Raw genomic sequence first — 16,209 nt, forward strand, 5'->3', positions numbered from 1 at the left:
ACACACACACACACACACACAGATTACACAGACTTACATTCATTTCCTGGAGACTGACTCTGACCCTTCACCTCAGTCTTCACCCTAAAATGTGGACCTGCGTTTTGTTCCCACAAATACAGCGAATCCCCACAGTGAGACTGCATAAACAAACTTATGGCCACACACGCATACACACACACACACGCATACACACACACACACGCATACACACACACACACACACACACACACACACACACACACACACACACACACTGCCTCCTGTCGGTCTGATTCTCCGAGCATCGCGGTCGTCTTTACGAAGTCCCTGAATCCTCCTTCACACCTTCTTCGACCTCTTGGTGTTTCCATTGAAGAAAGGCCTGATTTCTACTCTGCTCTGTCCTGTCCTGATCTGCTCTGGTCTGGTCTGGTCTGGTCTGGTCTGTCCTGTCCTGTCCTGTCCTGGTCTGATCTGCTCTGGTCTGGTCTGTCCTGTCCTGTCCTGTCCTGTCCTGATCTGCTCTGGTCTGGTCTGGTCTGTCCTGTCCTGTCCTGTCCTGTCCTGTCCTGTCCTGTCCTGTCCTGGTCTGATCTGCTCTGGTCTGGTCTGTCCTGTCCTGTCCTGTCCTGTCCTGTCCTGTCCTGTCCTGATCTGCTCTGGTCTGGTCTGGTCTGGTCTGTCCTGTCCTGTCCTGTCCTGGTCTGATCTGGTCTGGTCTGTCCTGTCCTGTCCTGTCCTGATCTGCTCTTGTCTGCTCTGGTCTGTCCATAGATAATTTCCCGTTTTGTCTCTGAATCTCCTCATTATCTCTCTTGTTCTTCTTCATCTTCTCTTTTTTTACCTTCTTTCCTTCTCTAAATTTTCCTCCTTCCCTTCCTGCTTCTGAGCTTCCCCAAGTTTCCATCAGCCAATCAGATGTCAGCTTGTCTCTGAGAGCAGAAGACCACCAATGTCGGGACCATTGTGTTCTTTAAGACTTTTGTGTTTGTTCGTAAAGCCTTTTTGTTCGTGAAGATACTTGGTGTTCGTAAAGACGTTTTGTTCGTGAAGATACTTGGTGTTCGTCAAGACGTTTTGTTCGTCAAGACGTTTTGTTCGTAAAGACGTTTTGTTCGTTCAAGACGTTTTGTTCGTAAAGACGTTTTGTTCGTTCAAGACGTTTTGTTCGTAAAGAAGTTTTGTTCGTGAAGATACTTGGTGTTCGTAAAGACGTTTTGTTCGTAAAGACGTTTTGTTCTTGAAGATACTTGGTGTTCGTAAAAATGTTTTGTTCATAAAGGCGTTTTGTTCGTGAAGATACTTGGTGTTCGTAAAGATGTTTTGTTCATAAAGACGTTTTGTTCGTGAAGATACTTGGTGTTCGTAAAGACGTTTTGTTCGTGAAGATACTTGGTGTTCGTCAAGACGTTTTGTTCGTGAAGATACTTGGTGTTCGTCAAGACGTTTTGTTCGTCAAGACATTTTGTTCGTAAAGACGTTTTGTTCGTAAAGACGTTTTGTTCGTGAAGATACTTGGTGTTCGTAAAGATGTTTTGTTCATAAAGGCGTTTTGTTCGTGAAGATACTTGGTGTTCGTAAAGACGTTTTGTTCGTGAAGATACTTGGTGTTCGTCAAGACGTTTTGTTCGTCAAGACATTTTGTTCGTAAAGACGTTTTGTTCGTGAAGATACTTGGTGTTCGTAAAGATGTTTTGTTCATAAAGGCGTTTTGTTCGTGAAGATACTTGGTGTTCGTAAAGACGTTTTGTTCGTGAAGATACTTGGTGTTCGTCAAGACGTTTTGTTCGTCAAGACATTTTGTTCGTAAAGACGTTTTGTTCGTAAAGACGTTTTGTTCGTGAAGATACTTGGTGTTCGTAAAGATGTTTTGTTCATAAAGGCGTTTTGTTCGTGAAGATACTTGGTGTTCGTAAAGACGTTTTGTTCGTGAAGATACTTGGTGTTCGTCAAGACGTTTTGTTCGTCAAGACATTTTGTTCGTAAAGACGTTTTGTTCGTGAAGATACTTGGTGTTCGTAAAGACGTTTTGTTCGTAAAGACGTTTTGTTCGTGAAGATACTTGGTGTTCGTAAAGACGTTCTGCGTTCGTAAAGACGTGTCGTGGTTCTCTGCTGCTCCCTCGGCGATGGGCGAGTCACAGAGCAGATAAATCTCTCTCTGTGTTTTTAGGAGCTCAGAAACATTTTTCTTGGCGAGTTCCAGTTGGAGAGTAAAATATTCGGAGCTTGTCTCTGTGGTTGGTGTTTTTCTTTAGGCATTCCTCCTCCTCCTCCTCCTCCTCGTCCTCCTCCTCCTCCTCCTCCTCCTCCTCCTCCTCCCACCCTGTGAGGGGTGAATTACAGAGCGACTCTCCTCTTTTTGTTTTCTAACTGCTCGACCACATGGGGGAACAGGCTGGGATGTGGTGGCTGTAATTACACAGCAGCCTGCCAACAGGTCGGCCATGGAAACTCTCGCCGAGCCCCGCCTCCCCTCCTCACCCCCGTCACCGCCGTCTTTGAGGGATTTCTGTCCATTCTTAGATCCTCCGTCTACATACCAGAGAAACGATGGGGTTACTGCTGCCAGGACTCGTTGTGAAGGTCGAGCTCAGTCAGATCCAGATCTCCTCTAACGTCGCTTCGTTTCCTCTTTTCTAACTTGTGGACAGAACGAGTCTCTGTGCTGTTGGATGTTGGTTGGCCACAGGCCGACCGCCTCCATTAACCTTTTCTTATTATTACTGCATTTATCTTCTCAGACTCACTTCCCTCGGAAGGTTTTCACAAACAAACTGAATAATTTCACGTTTGAGAGATTTTAACCCTCGACGAGTTTTATGATGAGTTTTGAGTTCTGGTTGAATTCATTGATGCAGGCATCGAAGCTGACGTCGTCAATTTTGAGATTTTGGTGAAACCAGAAACTGAAAGTTGTTGCTTTGCTCGAAGAAAGATTTTAATGATTGAGAAAGGATCAAAAGTGAGTTGAATCGATCAATCGATTGATCACTCTGCAGTAAAATACTCCTCATTCTGCCGGTGCCATCTGAGCGCCACCAGTTCAGCCAGCTTCCTGCTGCAGGGGTCATGTGATCAGGAAACAGGAAGAAGACTCAAATGTTCACTGTCATTCAGCTCATCATCCAGTGTGTGTGTGTGTGAATGAATGTGTGTGTGCATGTGTGTGTGATACTGGGTTGTATAAAGCAGGACAGGAAACGATGAGGTGTGAAGGAAAAGAAGGCGTAGGGAACAGGAAGTCCAGAGTCCAGAGACCGGATGTGGTTTCAACGATCAGGTCTCAGGTCTTTAATGTTTTCTTGGATGCTTTTACACTTTAAACTGTTCACAGATCAAATATCTGACACACACAGCTGACCCTCAGACCCCTGAGGGCAGGATGACCTTTGACCTCTGACATCCAGTAGGCGGTCACATGTTCACACAGTATAACTTGTTGGGGCGGCCTCCAGCTGTAGGTTGCTCCCTTCCTTGCCTCTCTCCTCTCCTTCCTTACAAACGCCTCCTTCTTCCCTTCCTCGCCTCCTCCTGGTTGCTGCCCCGTGTTGAACAGAAGCATTTATTCTTCTTCTTGTTTCCTTCTAATTCTTCCTCCTCTACCTCCCTCCGTCCCTCTTTCCTTCTCTTCCTCGTCTTTATTTCCCTAACTTATTTCTTCCTGACAGTTTCCTTAGTTGCTTCCTTCTCTCTTTCCTACCTACCTCCATCCGTTTATCCTTGTTTCCTCTTTGACTTTATAATGTGACACATGGTCACATGGTCTTAACGGCGGACTGAGCCAATCAGGACAGAGGCTGTTAGCTTTGAGTTTAGCGATAGCACAGAGGCAAAAGACACAACACTCTGGTCATTGTGATCGTCTCATTTGTCGACGGGAAGAAAAGGCTTCAGGTGTTGAGCGCCTCCACCTGTCTGATCTGACACCTGACTGATGACCAGAGAAACGAGCAGCTTCCGTCTGATCTGATCTCTGCAGGTCTGCAGCTGTTGGTCAGCAGACAGGAAGGAATCATCCAAACAAATATTGTTCCTCCTGAAGGAAACAGGAAGTTTATCTGCTGCTTTGTGAGGCCACAGAAATGTTTCTGTCTTTGTTTGAAAAATAATCCTCAAAAATCTCAATTCTGAGAATTCTAAGAATCGTCATTCTGTTTCTGTCCAATGAGACGCACCGTTCGCTGAGACAACCTTTGTTTTTGAAGCTTTATTAGTTGAGTGTCTGTTGTCATGAATGAATGAATGAATGAATGAACTGTGCTCAGTCCAGAAAATACACACAAATCGAACCTTAGTTCAACTGGTCCTCTCAAGAAATTTAGGAAAACAGAAACTGTTTCATCTAAAATCATGTGATCAATCAGGGACAGCAACACTACAACTTATTTATTTAATTACAACTTATTTATTTAATATTACATAGGGTTTAGATTCTTTTCTTTTTTTGTCCTGTTGTCTTGTCTATGCCGGGAAAGTGCGAAACGCAATTTCAATTCCTTTGTATGTTAAGTACATGTGAAGAAATTGACAAATAAAAGTGACTTTGACTTTGACTTTTGACAGAAACGTGATTTTGTGACTTCATTACTTTTAGAGAAATTCTACTTCACACATATTCTTCACATTTCTGAGTGTTTTAACTCTGTCCTGAACCTTCTGCCACATAAAATGTGGTTTTGGCTGAAGCATGTTGTGAGACCGAGGACGGACTCGCCGGTCTTTGTGGTCCTCCTCCATTGTCATTGTTCAGTACTTAAACATGTAGGATGTGACGTTTGGTCCCACCCTTCTCCCACTGTGATTTGATTTCTGATGCCTATCCAAGGGCATCGTTAGTGCCAATGATAACCTGGACATCAACATTGGTGCCACAGCCAGCTGCTGATACTTGTCTTCAGTGAAACCTGAAGACACCAAGTTTTGTCTTGCTCATAACAGCATGATATTCCATGTACTGACGTGCAGGAGAACTTCATGGATGCATCCACATTCACACCACTTGGTTGACCAGGTCATCATGTTGGGGAGCAACTGGCAGGATGTCAGGGTGACAAAGGTTAATGTGTTCCTGAATGTTGGACTGACCATTGACAGTCTGAATCTGGAGCAAGCATTGCAGATGCCCTCAAGGAAAAATAACATATGAAGTACTAACATGTCCTAACATCCCTCACCTGCAACAGGAACACAACAGACCGGCCTTTGTTGAGGGTCTAGAACATCACCTGAGTGTCTAAGCTTTGTGCATAGAGGCACTGAGGCAGACTGGACTGCCCTGAAGACGGTGCTGCATCCTGCATCCCTCAAATCAGTTGGTCTTCCCTTGCATGTACATCAAGGCTGGTTTGATGAGAACAACGCAGAAATCCAAGCACTCCGTGATGAGCAACATCACCTGCATACAGCAAACCTGAATGACAGCAGCTCAAACTTGCAAGACTTACAAGACAAAGGAGTCATACAAGACACCTGGCTGTGAGCAAAAGCTGAGGATATCCAATCCTACACTGATAACGCCAAGTGCTCTTTCCACCGAGGAAACCAGGAAATTAACATCAGGACTGTCGAGGCCAGCGCAGCCTTTGGACATCTAAATGAGTCTGTGTGGGAAAGGACTGGCATCAAATAGGAGACAAAACTGAATGTCCACCAGGAGTTACCAGCTCTTCCGTACTGGTGCAAAGCTTGGACAGTCCACCAGTGACATGGCAGGAATTTGGACCATCTGCACCTGAGCCATCTGAGGAAACTGCTAAGGATCAAGTGACAGGACAGAATCCACAGCAGTCCTCAGCAAGGCCAGTATTCCCAGTGTCCCGACCCTGATGGACTGGACATGGGACTGGAATGCCCTGTATGAGACAGCCAAACCAGGTCTTCTTTGGCGAGCTGAAAAATAGCAAGCGAGTGCAACAAGGATGCCCTGAAAGCCTCCTTGAAGAGCTTTGGATTTGACCAGCAAACCCAGGAAGTCAGGTGCTCAGGACAGCTTGCCTGGAGGAGGAAGTCCAGGAAATGTGTGATGTTGAAGAGGCAGCAGCACAAATCTGGCTGCACCTCAGAGCTCTATGTCCTCACATACAAATACATGAATCAGCATTTAAGTATGGAATTATTTCCACATTCAAGCACTTTGTTATATGACAATAATTGTTCATCGATAATCATAACAGGATGATTCATGTTTCCTTCATATTAATCAGTGTGAGGTGCAACAGGGAGTCTCTGTTGACTCTCATGGTTGGTGGGTGGGGGGCCGGTGGAGGCCCCTGAACATTTGTTGACAACAGTAACATGTGCGGAGGCCGGGCACAGATGGTGGCTTCGTGTCAGTGGAGGTGGAGGGGGTGGTGGGGGAGTCCCCCAGCTCTGTCCACTCTCTGCTGGAGTTTCCAGCCTGTTGCACCGGGGCCCCTGCAGATAAATGGGGCCTTAATTCAATCACTGTTGATGCCTTTCTGTGCAGAAAGCCACAATAACTCAGGTTGTTTTCATACAAACATGCTTTTAATAGAAAACACAGATCCAGTTGTACGCTATGTGTCCAAAAGTAAGCGGACACCTCTTGGTCTGGTTCTGTCTGTCCTGTTGGGGTCTGGATCAGCTTTGTTTATTTGTTTGTTTCCTACTTCGACACAAAGCAGATCCAGTCTGGATGACTGGTCTGAGACCTGAACCCCATTAGCACTTGTAACGAGCTGGACCATGATGTCTTCATTTGAAAGAGAGAAGCTGTGTCTACATTAATTTCATTTGGAAGGTGTCCACATACTTTTGGACATGATTTTTTTTTTTTTTTAATGAGGTGGTTTTAGGGAAATCGTAGCACAGCATAAATAAATACATATTATGGTCAAAAGTATATGGACGGACCTTTGGGCCGACTCCATACAGAGCTCTCAGTCAGCTGTCCACATACTTTTGTCAGTGTGTGTGTGTGTGTTACCTGCTTCTGTTTTCCTGTCTGTGAGGAATCACTTCAGCTTGTAGCCGCTAGGCAGCGACCTCATTTCCACAGAGCCTTACCTACCCCCCAACCCCCCCCCCCCTCCAGTTGTTCACCCAGGTGATGTGCTCTCAGGCAAGAGAGAGAGAGAGAGAGAGAGAGAGAGAGAGAGAGAGAGGAGAAGAGAGCGAGCTGGTTTCATCTCTCATTACCTTTCAGCGAGCGGCGGGATGTGGACGCAGCACCTGGACGAGGACCAGCGCTGCGCAGTCACAGCCATCTGTGGACATATTGATGGATCTATTGGAGAAAACGCAGTCTGGACACCTGCTTGGTCCAGAGAGGAATACAATGTCTAATGTGCTGCTTTAAAGGGACAAGACGTCTGCCAGGTTCACTTTGTTCTCGTCCAAACGGCTGAAAATCTGCTCTGAAGCCCCGCCCTCCTCGCTCTGGATCAATGGCGTGTGATTGAATGGGCAGCAGTGACTGGCTGCAGTCATTTGAGCCTCACATTAAGGTTTGACACTGATTGGATGTTTATTGTGACGATGTGAACGTCTCAATTAGTCGATCAACAGAAAATGTTGTTTCCAGCTTTTTTTCTACACAAATGTTTAAATTAAAAAGAATCAATTAGGAAAATAGTCATTGATGATCATCAATAAGTGGTTTAACGTTACTGAAGACAGTGGCTCTCAACTTGAGGGGCGCGACCCCTCAAAGGGCTTGGCCGACCTCTGTCGTGTCGTGTTTGTTGTCGTGTTTGTGTCGTGTTTGTTGTCATGTTTGTTGTCATGTTTTTGTTTTGTTTGTCGAGTTTGTGTTGTGTTTGTTGTGTTTGTGTCGTGTTTGTTGTGTTTGTGTCGCGTTTGTTGTTGTGTTTTTTGTTTTTTTCATTGTGTGTGTGTCGTGTTTGTTGTCGTGTTTTTTGTTTTGTTGTGTTTGTTGTCATGTTTTTTGTTGTGTTTGTTGTCATGTTTTTTGTTTTGTTGTGTTTGTTGTCGTGTTTTTTGTTGTGTTTGTTGTCATGTTTTTTGTTTTGCTTGTCGTGTTTGTTGTTGTGTTTGTTGTTGTGTTTTTTGTTTTGTTTGTTGTGTCCGTGTTGTGTTTGTTGTCGTGTTTTTTGTTGTGTTTGTTGTGTTTGTTGTCGTGTTTGCTGTCGTGTTTTTTGTTTTGTCGTGTTTGTTGTCGTGTTTTTTGTTTTGTTTGTTGTGTTTGTTGTCGTGGTTGTTGTCGTGTTTTTTGTTTTGTTTGTCGTGTTTGTTGTCGTGTTTTTTGTTTTGTTTGTTGTGTCCGTGTCGTGTTTGTTGTGTTCGTGTCATGTTTGTTGTCGTGTTTTTTGTTTTGTTTGTCATGTTTGTTGTTGTGTTTTTTGTGTTGTTTGTTGTCGTGTTTTTTGCTTTGTTTGTTGTGTTTGTGTTGTGTTTGTTGTCGAGCGTTTCCCGTCCCCATGTCTTCCTTGGGTCTTCCGGCTGCAGCGCCTGCAGGTCAGGACACATGAGCCAGTTTTCAGTCGAACCGTTGAACGTACCTTCTCACGACCACCTGCCCGGAAACTCTGAGCCTCGCCCCCTCCCCCGTTCGCCCCCTCCTCCCTCAGAAACAGCTGGAAGCATTAGTTCGCATTAAAACGCCGCCGTGTTCCTGCGCGCAGAGAGAAAACGTCGGTGCTGAGCAGGAGAGGATGACGACACTGCAGGAGGAGGGCGAGGAGGAGGAGGAGGAGAAGGAGGGGGAGAAGATTAATGTGTCTTTGTAAGTCGCCCTGGTTGGAGGGGTGGGAGGAGGCTTCGGGGGGTAATGCCCTGCGATGTGTTGTCGCTGCTTTGTCCTCGACTCCCTGAATGGACACAAAGAGTCGATGGCTGCAGAGGTGACGGCGACACAATAGAGCTCTGTGAGATTAGCGGCGAGTCGGCGGCGGTGGCGGCGAGAACGAGTGTCAGAATCGAAGAGAATCAAAGTTCTGCCTCAAAGTTTTAATACTTAAAGAAACGTCCAGAGCGGCAGTCTGACTGGAGGCGTGTGTGTGTGTGTGTAAGTATGAGAGTGAGTGTGTGTGTGTGTGTGTGTGTGTGTGTGTGTGCATGAGAGTGAGTGTGTGTGTGTGACCAGGTATTTATCACGTTGTGGGGACAAAACTCTGTTTACACAGCCACATTGTGGGGACTCACCTGCCTTATGGGGACAAAATGCAGGTCCCCTTAATGTGAATCATTAAATTTTAGGGTGCAGACTGAGGAGAGGGTCACAGTTCGGTAAGGTTGGGAAATGAATGTAAGTCTGTGTAATGTCCCCACAAGTGGTAAAAACGTGTGCGTGTGTGTGTGTGTGTGTGGAGGAACAAAATGGTGGACAGTGTTTTCAGATGAGCCGGCTGCGTTGCCCCCGGTGACATCTGCCACTCTGCCAGAGTCATGTGACCCGGCAGGCAAACAGCGCCGTGAATGGCTTTTGTTTGGGAGGTCAGTGCGTCTGTGTGTGTCTGCCTGCTGCCCACCAACACACCGAGCGACCAATCACAGTGCAGACACACTCACACACACACACTCCAACAACCTACTGCCTTAAACTCTGGTCACCGGCTGAAGTTTTAACGTGGAATTTTTCCTCTTTCGGCTGAAAATAGAAGAAATGAAGAAAATGTTCAACAACATAACAGAACATCAAAATACACAAGCAGAACCAGGAACCGTATACAAATTTCATATACTTACACTTCACTGTAGTATTTCCATTTGCTGCCTTTTAATGAAAGTCATGTGATTAGAAGTGACTGATAACTTATGATCTATGAGTGAAGCATCAGTGTCCTCAGTGTCCTCGGTGTCCTCAGTGTCCTCGGTGTCCATCCAGCGTATTAACTCCTTATTCTTGTGTTTTTTGAATGAAGTCTGGCAGCTGATGACCCCTCGTCTGGTTGTTTCAGTGCAGTTTCAGGTTTCTTCTTCTTGTTTCTGAGCGTCTTCAGTGCGATGTTTTGTCAAACTTTGTCTGAACTTCACAAATCTGTCGATAAGTTGTGTGATTTGCTCTTTGTGTTTTTGTTGTGTGTGTTGTTGTGTGTGCTTTTGTCTGCAGGGTTTTGTGTTTGTAATCAGAGCTGAGCTAAACTTTGGTTTGAATGTCGCTGATAACAAAAGGTGGTGAAGGAAGTTCAGATTTCTTCTTCTTCTTCTTCTTCTGCTGCTGCTGCTGCTGCTGCTGCTGCTGCTGCTACAGGTCACAAATGTTTTTAGCCAAAAGTTAAAAAGCACAGTGGCAGTGGGTGTCGGGGGGTTGGGCTGTTCCACGGGGGGTTAAGTCGTCGAGCGAGATCATATTATATCCCCACATATACCTTCGACCACACAACGAGCATTCACGTCTCACTTTTCAGCTCTTTCTTTCCGTCCTCTTTTCTTTTTTTGATCACAGAGGGCATTACCCGGTCTGAACTCCCCCTAAATCCTGGTGGTCACACCTCTTATTAAAGCCGGTTTTGTCCCACGCCCTCCACCCCCGCCCCCGCTCTTGGTATTCAGCCCAGGTCAGCAGATTTCGGCCCGGCCCACCGTGGATCCCCTTTTTAATTTGCACCTGTTGTGCAGTTGTCCGGGAGGCAAGTGCCACAGACAAAGATCATATTATGAGCAGATATGCAGCCTAATCTCCGTGTACCCGAAGGGGAAGGAAAAAGCCCAGAGGCTGTATTTTATTTTCTCCTCCCTGGGAACCTGCACGCCGCTCGGATGTAAAGGTTTACAGTTTGGAAACTGGCAGCAGATAAAATCCCCGGAGGAGGAAAAGCTTCACTGCAGCCACTTCCCACTCGCTCCTGAGCCGGCAGCCCCCTCCTCAGATAAGACGCATGAGAGCTTGTGGAAATATGGCTTTATTAGGCCACGCTGACGTGAAAATAAGCTGAAAATTGTTCTCTTCAGACCCTGCGAGCTGGTTCCCATGATGTCATCCCCCTCACTTCACCTCCACCACAGCGTGGAGCAGGTTTATCTCTGAGCCGGTCTGCTGGGTTGTGTCTCAGCCAGCCGGATGTGTGGACCTCATCCTCTGAAAAATCATGTTGACGTGAACAAAAACCAGTGATCGTCAGTTGACGTTCGTGATTTTCTGTCACTTTGCACAAGAACACTTGTCACTTCTGGTCGCCTGGATCGAAGACACACTCACATCTTTAGTCAGTGCTGCTAGTGGAACTCGTCCAGCAGGAACCTGGAGCCTCGCTGCTCCTCACCGTCTCAGAGTGGTGCTTATTGATTGGTTGATTGATTGCTGTTGATAGCTGTTTCCCTGCTGCCAGTCTTTATACTAAGCTAAGCTAACACAGGGTTCCTGTAGCGTGGAATTAGTACTTTCACCTCAGTAAAGGATCAGAGTTTGCGGTCTTCTCATTTGAATGAGCTTTATGTTCAGTCACGGTCCCCTGAGAGTGCAACAGAAAAAGCCTCCCAGTCCAGGAATGTGCCCTCCTCCTCCTCGTCCTCCTCCTCGTCCTCCTGGTCTTTGTCTGTTGTTGTTGAAACCTAACATGCCTGCTGGTGTCCTGTTTGTGTTGCAGTGTTGAACTATGAGAATGTGGTGGAGACAGGTTCAGAAACGGACGAGGACGACAGGACGCTGGTCTCTGAGGACAACGGCCTCGCTAACGGCGGCGGGAGAGGAGGCGAGGATGAAGAGCTCGGCAGCCCGGCCGGTGTGCCCACTCTGGAGGCGTCGCCTCGGGTCGGCCACGCCCTTCTGTCCTCAGAGGGCTCAGAGGGCCGGGAGATCCTCCAGAACCACCGCCGCCACTGGAGACTCGGAGACGACACTGACGGACACCCGGCCGGCGCCGGTGAGTCGTGTGTGATGCTCGTAGGCCAGCGTATTCGTCAAAATACAGAAAAACAGTAGAATCAGAGAATTCGAGATGGTTTTGTTCCTGCATCCTGTGTTTAATGACGTCCACGTAAAGGGCCACTTACTGGCCTTTCTGAGCTTTCATCCTCGACCACTGTGGCGCTGTCACATGATAGGAAGTGGTCGCATATATGAAGCAGGTGGATGAAGACTGAGAGATATGTTTGAAAGCTCCAGAAACTAGTAAGTGGACCTTTGAGATTTTTTATTGTCAGTGGAGAAAAAAATTCACAAAAAATAAAAAGTAGTTTTTCATCAATTAAACATGAAAAACAAATAAAAACTTCTCTTTAAATTGATGCTGTTGGTCAACAATTAATAAATGCTTCAACGCAGAGTCCGGGTTGAGTCCACACAGTCCTCACTTTTTCGTATGTGGATTCGGAATCCGTCTCTGTGGAAGGACGGTCGTCTGGGCAGCAGCTGATGAAGTGATGCGGCTGATTGGACAGTCGGTGGCAGCGGAGCCACAAATTCTTTTAATTTGGATTCAAATGAGCTCGTTAGGCGGAGCGGCGCTCATTAACGAGCTAAATGAAATCTGGAACTTCATGACGCCTATTTACATAAATAATAAGACCTGCAGAGAGACAGAAACGGAGACAGACACTGTAACTGACATCTATTTGGGAGGAGGAGGAGGAAGAGGACAGGAGGAGGACAGGAGGAGCAGTGGGTGAAAATAGAAAGAGAAGAAGAAGAAGTATAGACGCGTTAAAATGAGGAACTTTATTTAACATTAATTGGTCAGAACCTTTTCTGACATATTCACATTCATTTCTCTGTTTTAATCGTTTTTTATCTCTCATGTGACAAAAGTTAACCAAATCAAAAGTGACACATAAAAATCACATAAGACCACGCTAACTAGCTCGTGGTTAGCTAGCAGAGCGGATATTCTGACTCGGAGGTCAAAAACGCCGTCATCATGCCGCCGCCATCGCATGAGCGACGCTAACGATGACCTTTCTGTTGAGAAATGACATTTTAATGAAAAGCAGGTTAAATAAATGTTAAGATCCTATAGATCTGAGTAAATTTTTGTAGGACCCAAGGGGCAGACAAAAAGGCACAGAAACAAGAAGAGCCGCTACAAAACACAACCGTTTATTTTCCGACAAAACAATAGCAATCTCAACAAGAACAAAACCAGAGACAAAACGCAAAATCAGCCCAAAAAACAAAAGTCTACTACACCGTGGCGAGCAGGTAGGAACAAAACACTCACTAATCACACAGAACTAAAACGAGAGGAATAACCCGAAAACACGATACCAAACAAAACTAAGACTCGCTCAACAGCGGCCGTGGCACAACAAGACTAGGAAGTAACGAGACAAGGTAAAGGCGGGAGAGTTTCAGCGTGAGCTCGAAACAGTCTGGCAGCGAGGCCGAGCCGCCACAGTGGAACAACAAACCAATGAGCTGGTTCCTGCTTCTTCTTCTCCACAGTAAAATTACACATGCATTTATTCTGCTGTCTTTCCCAAAGGCTTATGGGATGGCGGGGGAGGCACTGCTCCTCCTCCCTCCGTCTCCCTCTCTCTGGCTGTCGTGTGGGATGAGGAGGAGGAGGAGGTGTGTCCCTCCTTTGAAGGGCTGAATGAAGCTTATGATACTTGTGACTCCTGTTGAGGAGTCACATGAGGAGGCCCAAGAAGAACAAACACAAAAGGCCACAGTTGTGTGGAAAATACCTTCAGATTGTGATGGTGTGAGGGCGGAGGAAGGCGTCCTCCTCAGACCTGAGACCGAACGTAAACTCAGCCGAGGACGACGTGAAGAAATGTCTCTGCTTTCTGTCCTTCATTCAACAGATGACAGGAAGGACGAGCGCGAGCCTCTCGGCCCGGAGGCGCCTCTGCACGACGTGGGAAACGGTTCAGGTGAGATCAATACAGATCAATCCCCCCAGCCCCCCACCCCCCATATATATACAGAAACTTCTCTGGACCGACCTCACCTGAGACGGACTGACACAAAGCTGACTATGGTGGTGTGACAGGCCTCGCTGGAAATGGTCGTTAAAGAGTCTAAACCCGTTTGTTTCGTGTCATCAGTGAAGCGACTGGAAGGCGTCTCTGAACTGGACGAGTACTTCCTGAAACGTAAACTGGAGGAGACTGACGGTCACCCAGCAACCATCGCCGAGTACCTGCAGCGCAGTGACACCGCCATCATTTACCCAGAAGCCCCGGAGGAGGTGACACGACTGGGCACGCCCGAGGCCGTCGGACAGGACGACAGCGAGCACGGTAAGAGGAGGAGCCGGGTCAAACCCCAGAAACCGCTGAATACTGAACTCAACATAAAAACGAAAGATTCAACACACGACCGTCATGTTGGGCGGCGACATCAAAGACACCGACAGCAGTTTCTGACAAACCACCATCGGACCACATTAAGTCCACTTTTCTAAAAACTGACTTGATGTGGTCTGACGGTGTCAGAATGTTTGAATGCATGCATGAAGATCGTCATCAGCAGCAATGTGAAGGAAACCAGTAAAGACGGATAAAAACGAGACTTGTTCCGAGTCACTGACTTTTGCTCAGTTGAAAAATCAAGAACTTTTATCCATAATGACACATTTGTCCATTAGTCTCCATGACCTTTGACCTCTTTCTCTGGCTGCAGACCTGCTGTCCGGCACACCTGACGACTTCGCCCAGCTGCTCACCTGTCCGTACTGTGACCGCGGCTACAAGCGTCTGACGTCTCTGAAGGAACACATCAAATACCGCCATGAGAAGAACGATGAGAGCTTCACCTGCCTGCTGTGTGCCGACACCTTCAGCCATCGCTCGCAGCTGGAGCGTCACATGACCACGCACAAACCCACCAGAGACCAGGTAAAACACACCTGGACGAACACTCTGCCTTCCTTTTCTTCTGTGGTAACCTTTAACTGACATTAACCACCTGATTTTCCCCTTAATTTTCCTTTAAATTTATATTTTTGCGTGAAAATATTCTACATGTCAAGTGCATCATTTTAGTCATATTTCTGCAACGTTCAGCCTGTATCAGTTGGCATCTTTGGAAACTTTGGGAAAATTTGAAGAGTTTTTGAAGAGCATGAGTTTATTGGTTAGTGCCTTACACTCATTCATTCATCTTCTATACCCGCGTATCCCTTTCGGGGTCGCGGGGGGCTGGAGCCTATCCCAGCTGAACCGGTCGCCAGCCGATTGCAGGGCAACATAGACAGACACACAATCATTCACACTCACACTCACACCTATGGACAATTTAGAGTCACCAGTTAACCTAATGAGCATGTTTTTGGTCTGTGGGAGGAAGCCGGAGTGCCCGGAGAGAAGTGCCTTTAGATTAGACATTTAGATATCAAATATATTTACGGATCAGATATCAGATTACACGTATATATGTAGGACTAAAGAATAATACAGTGAAATAGAAAATAAAAACTATGGCTCCAACCAAGAGTTATTCTCATCACACGTTGGTTAACTTGACAGTTATTTATTTACTCAATTCATCCAAAGAAACGTCCAATCAGCTGTCCAAAATCCAAAGACGTTCAGTGTGCTATCACAGACGACTAAGAAAAACGAAATGACAACAAATGACCCGAGCAATTTGTCAGTTTTTAAAACAGACTCATTTTTTTCTGCTTGACTAATTGTGTCAGCGTTAAAAATGAGCTAAAATAAAATAAGACTGATTGCACGAGACAACTTGATGATATTGTATGTAAATCTTACAGTAACATATGTTGCTGTTTTTCATGATTTATGGCCACGTAGAGATCGAACAGAGGAGGCTCGAGGATGGAGCCCTGGGGAACACCACAACTCATTTTTGTTCATTTAGATGTGTAAGAATCAAGAAGAAGTCCTGTTTCTTTAAATCCTGTCAGATTCAGACCATAGGCGGATCCAACAACGTGCTTTAGTGGCTATTAATTGATTAGTTGATTGAGTGACAGGTGATCAGGAACTATTTTATTTATTTATTTATTTGAACCATCAGTCAGATAAAACAATATTACAAGAACAGATATTTTTCATGTTCATTCACATTTTAAAGGTAAAATATTTGTTTGATTTAATTCAATGAACTGATAATGAAAAACTGGTTGGTTGGAGTCATAATTTTTATGTGCAGTGCGTCAAAGCTAGCAGAAAAATTGCCGTCGGTAATATTTCGCTCTCCTCTTCCTCTTCTGTCGGAGCTTGGTTTTCTTTGTATTGCAGCTTCACGGAGCTGCTAGCATGACTGCAGACTCTTGTTAAATCCTCTTTGCCATCATTCAAACTTTCAGAATAGTTTTGGAAATTCTAGCGGTGATGGTAAAGTTTCTGAAGATACCAAATCTGTCTCTGTGCTAAACGTCCCACCCAGTTCAGCCA

General features: G+C 45.9%; 1 protein-coding gene across 5 annotated transcripts in view; it reads left to right on the forward strand.

Moving 5' to 3' along the window:
* The window catches only part of zeb2a (zinc finger E-box binding homeobox 2a), a 59,911-nt gene that overhangs the window by 31,426 nt on the left and 12,276 nt on the right, over positions 1–16,209 (forward strand). For all 5 annotated transcript variants that reach the window (XM_076746923.1, XM_076746926.1, XM_076746925.1 and 2 more), the window contains 4 exons: positions 11,493–11,768; positions 13,651–13,719; positions 13,894–14,088; positions 14,471–14,685. In XM_076746923.1, coding sequence (XP_076603038.1) covers positions 11,493–11,768; positions 13,651–13,719; positions 13,894–14,088; positions 14,471–14,685 — 755 coding nt within the window. The remainder of the gene's footprint in view (positions 1–11,492; positions 11,769–13,650; positions 13,720–13,893; positions 14,089–14,470; positions 14,686–16,209) is intronic.

The sequence above is a fragment of the Chaetodon auriga genome, chromosome 13 (genome assembly GCF_051107435.1).
Source record: "Chaetodon auriga isolate fChaAug3 chromosome 13, fChaAug3.hap1, whole genome shotgun sequence".
NCBI classification, from domain to species: domain Eukaryota; kingdom Metazoa; phylum Chordata; class Actinopteri; order Chaetodontiformes; family Chaetodontidae; genus Chaetodon; species Chaetodon auriga.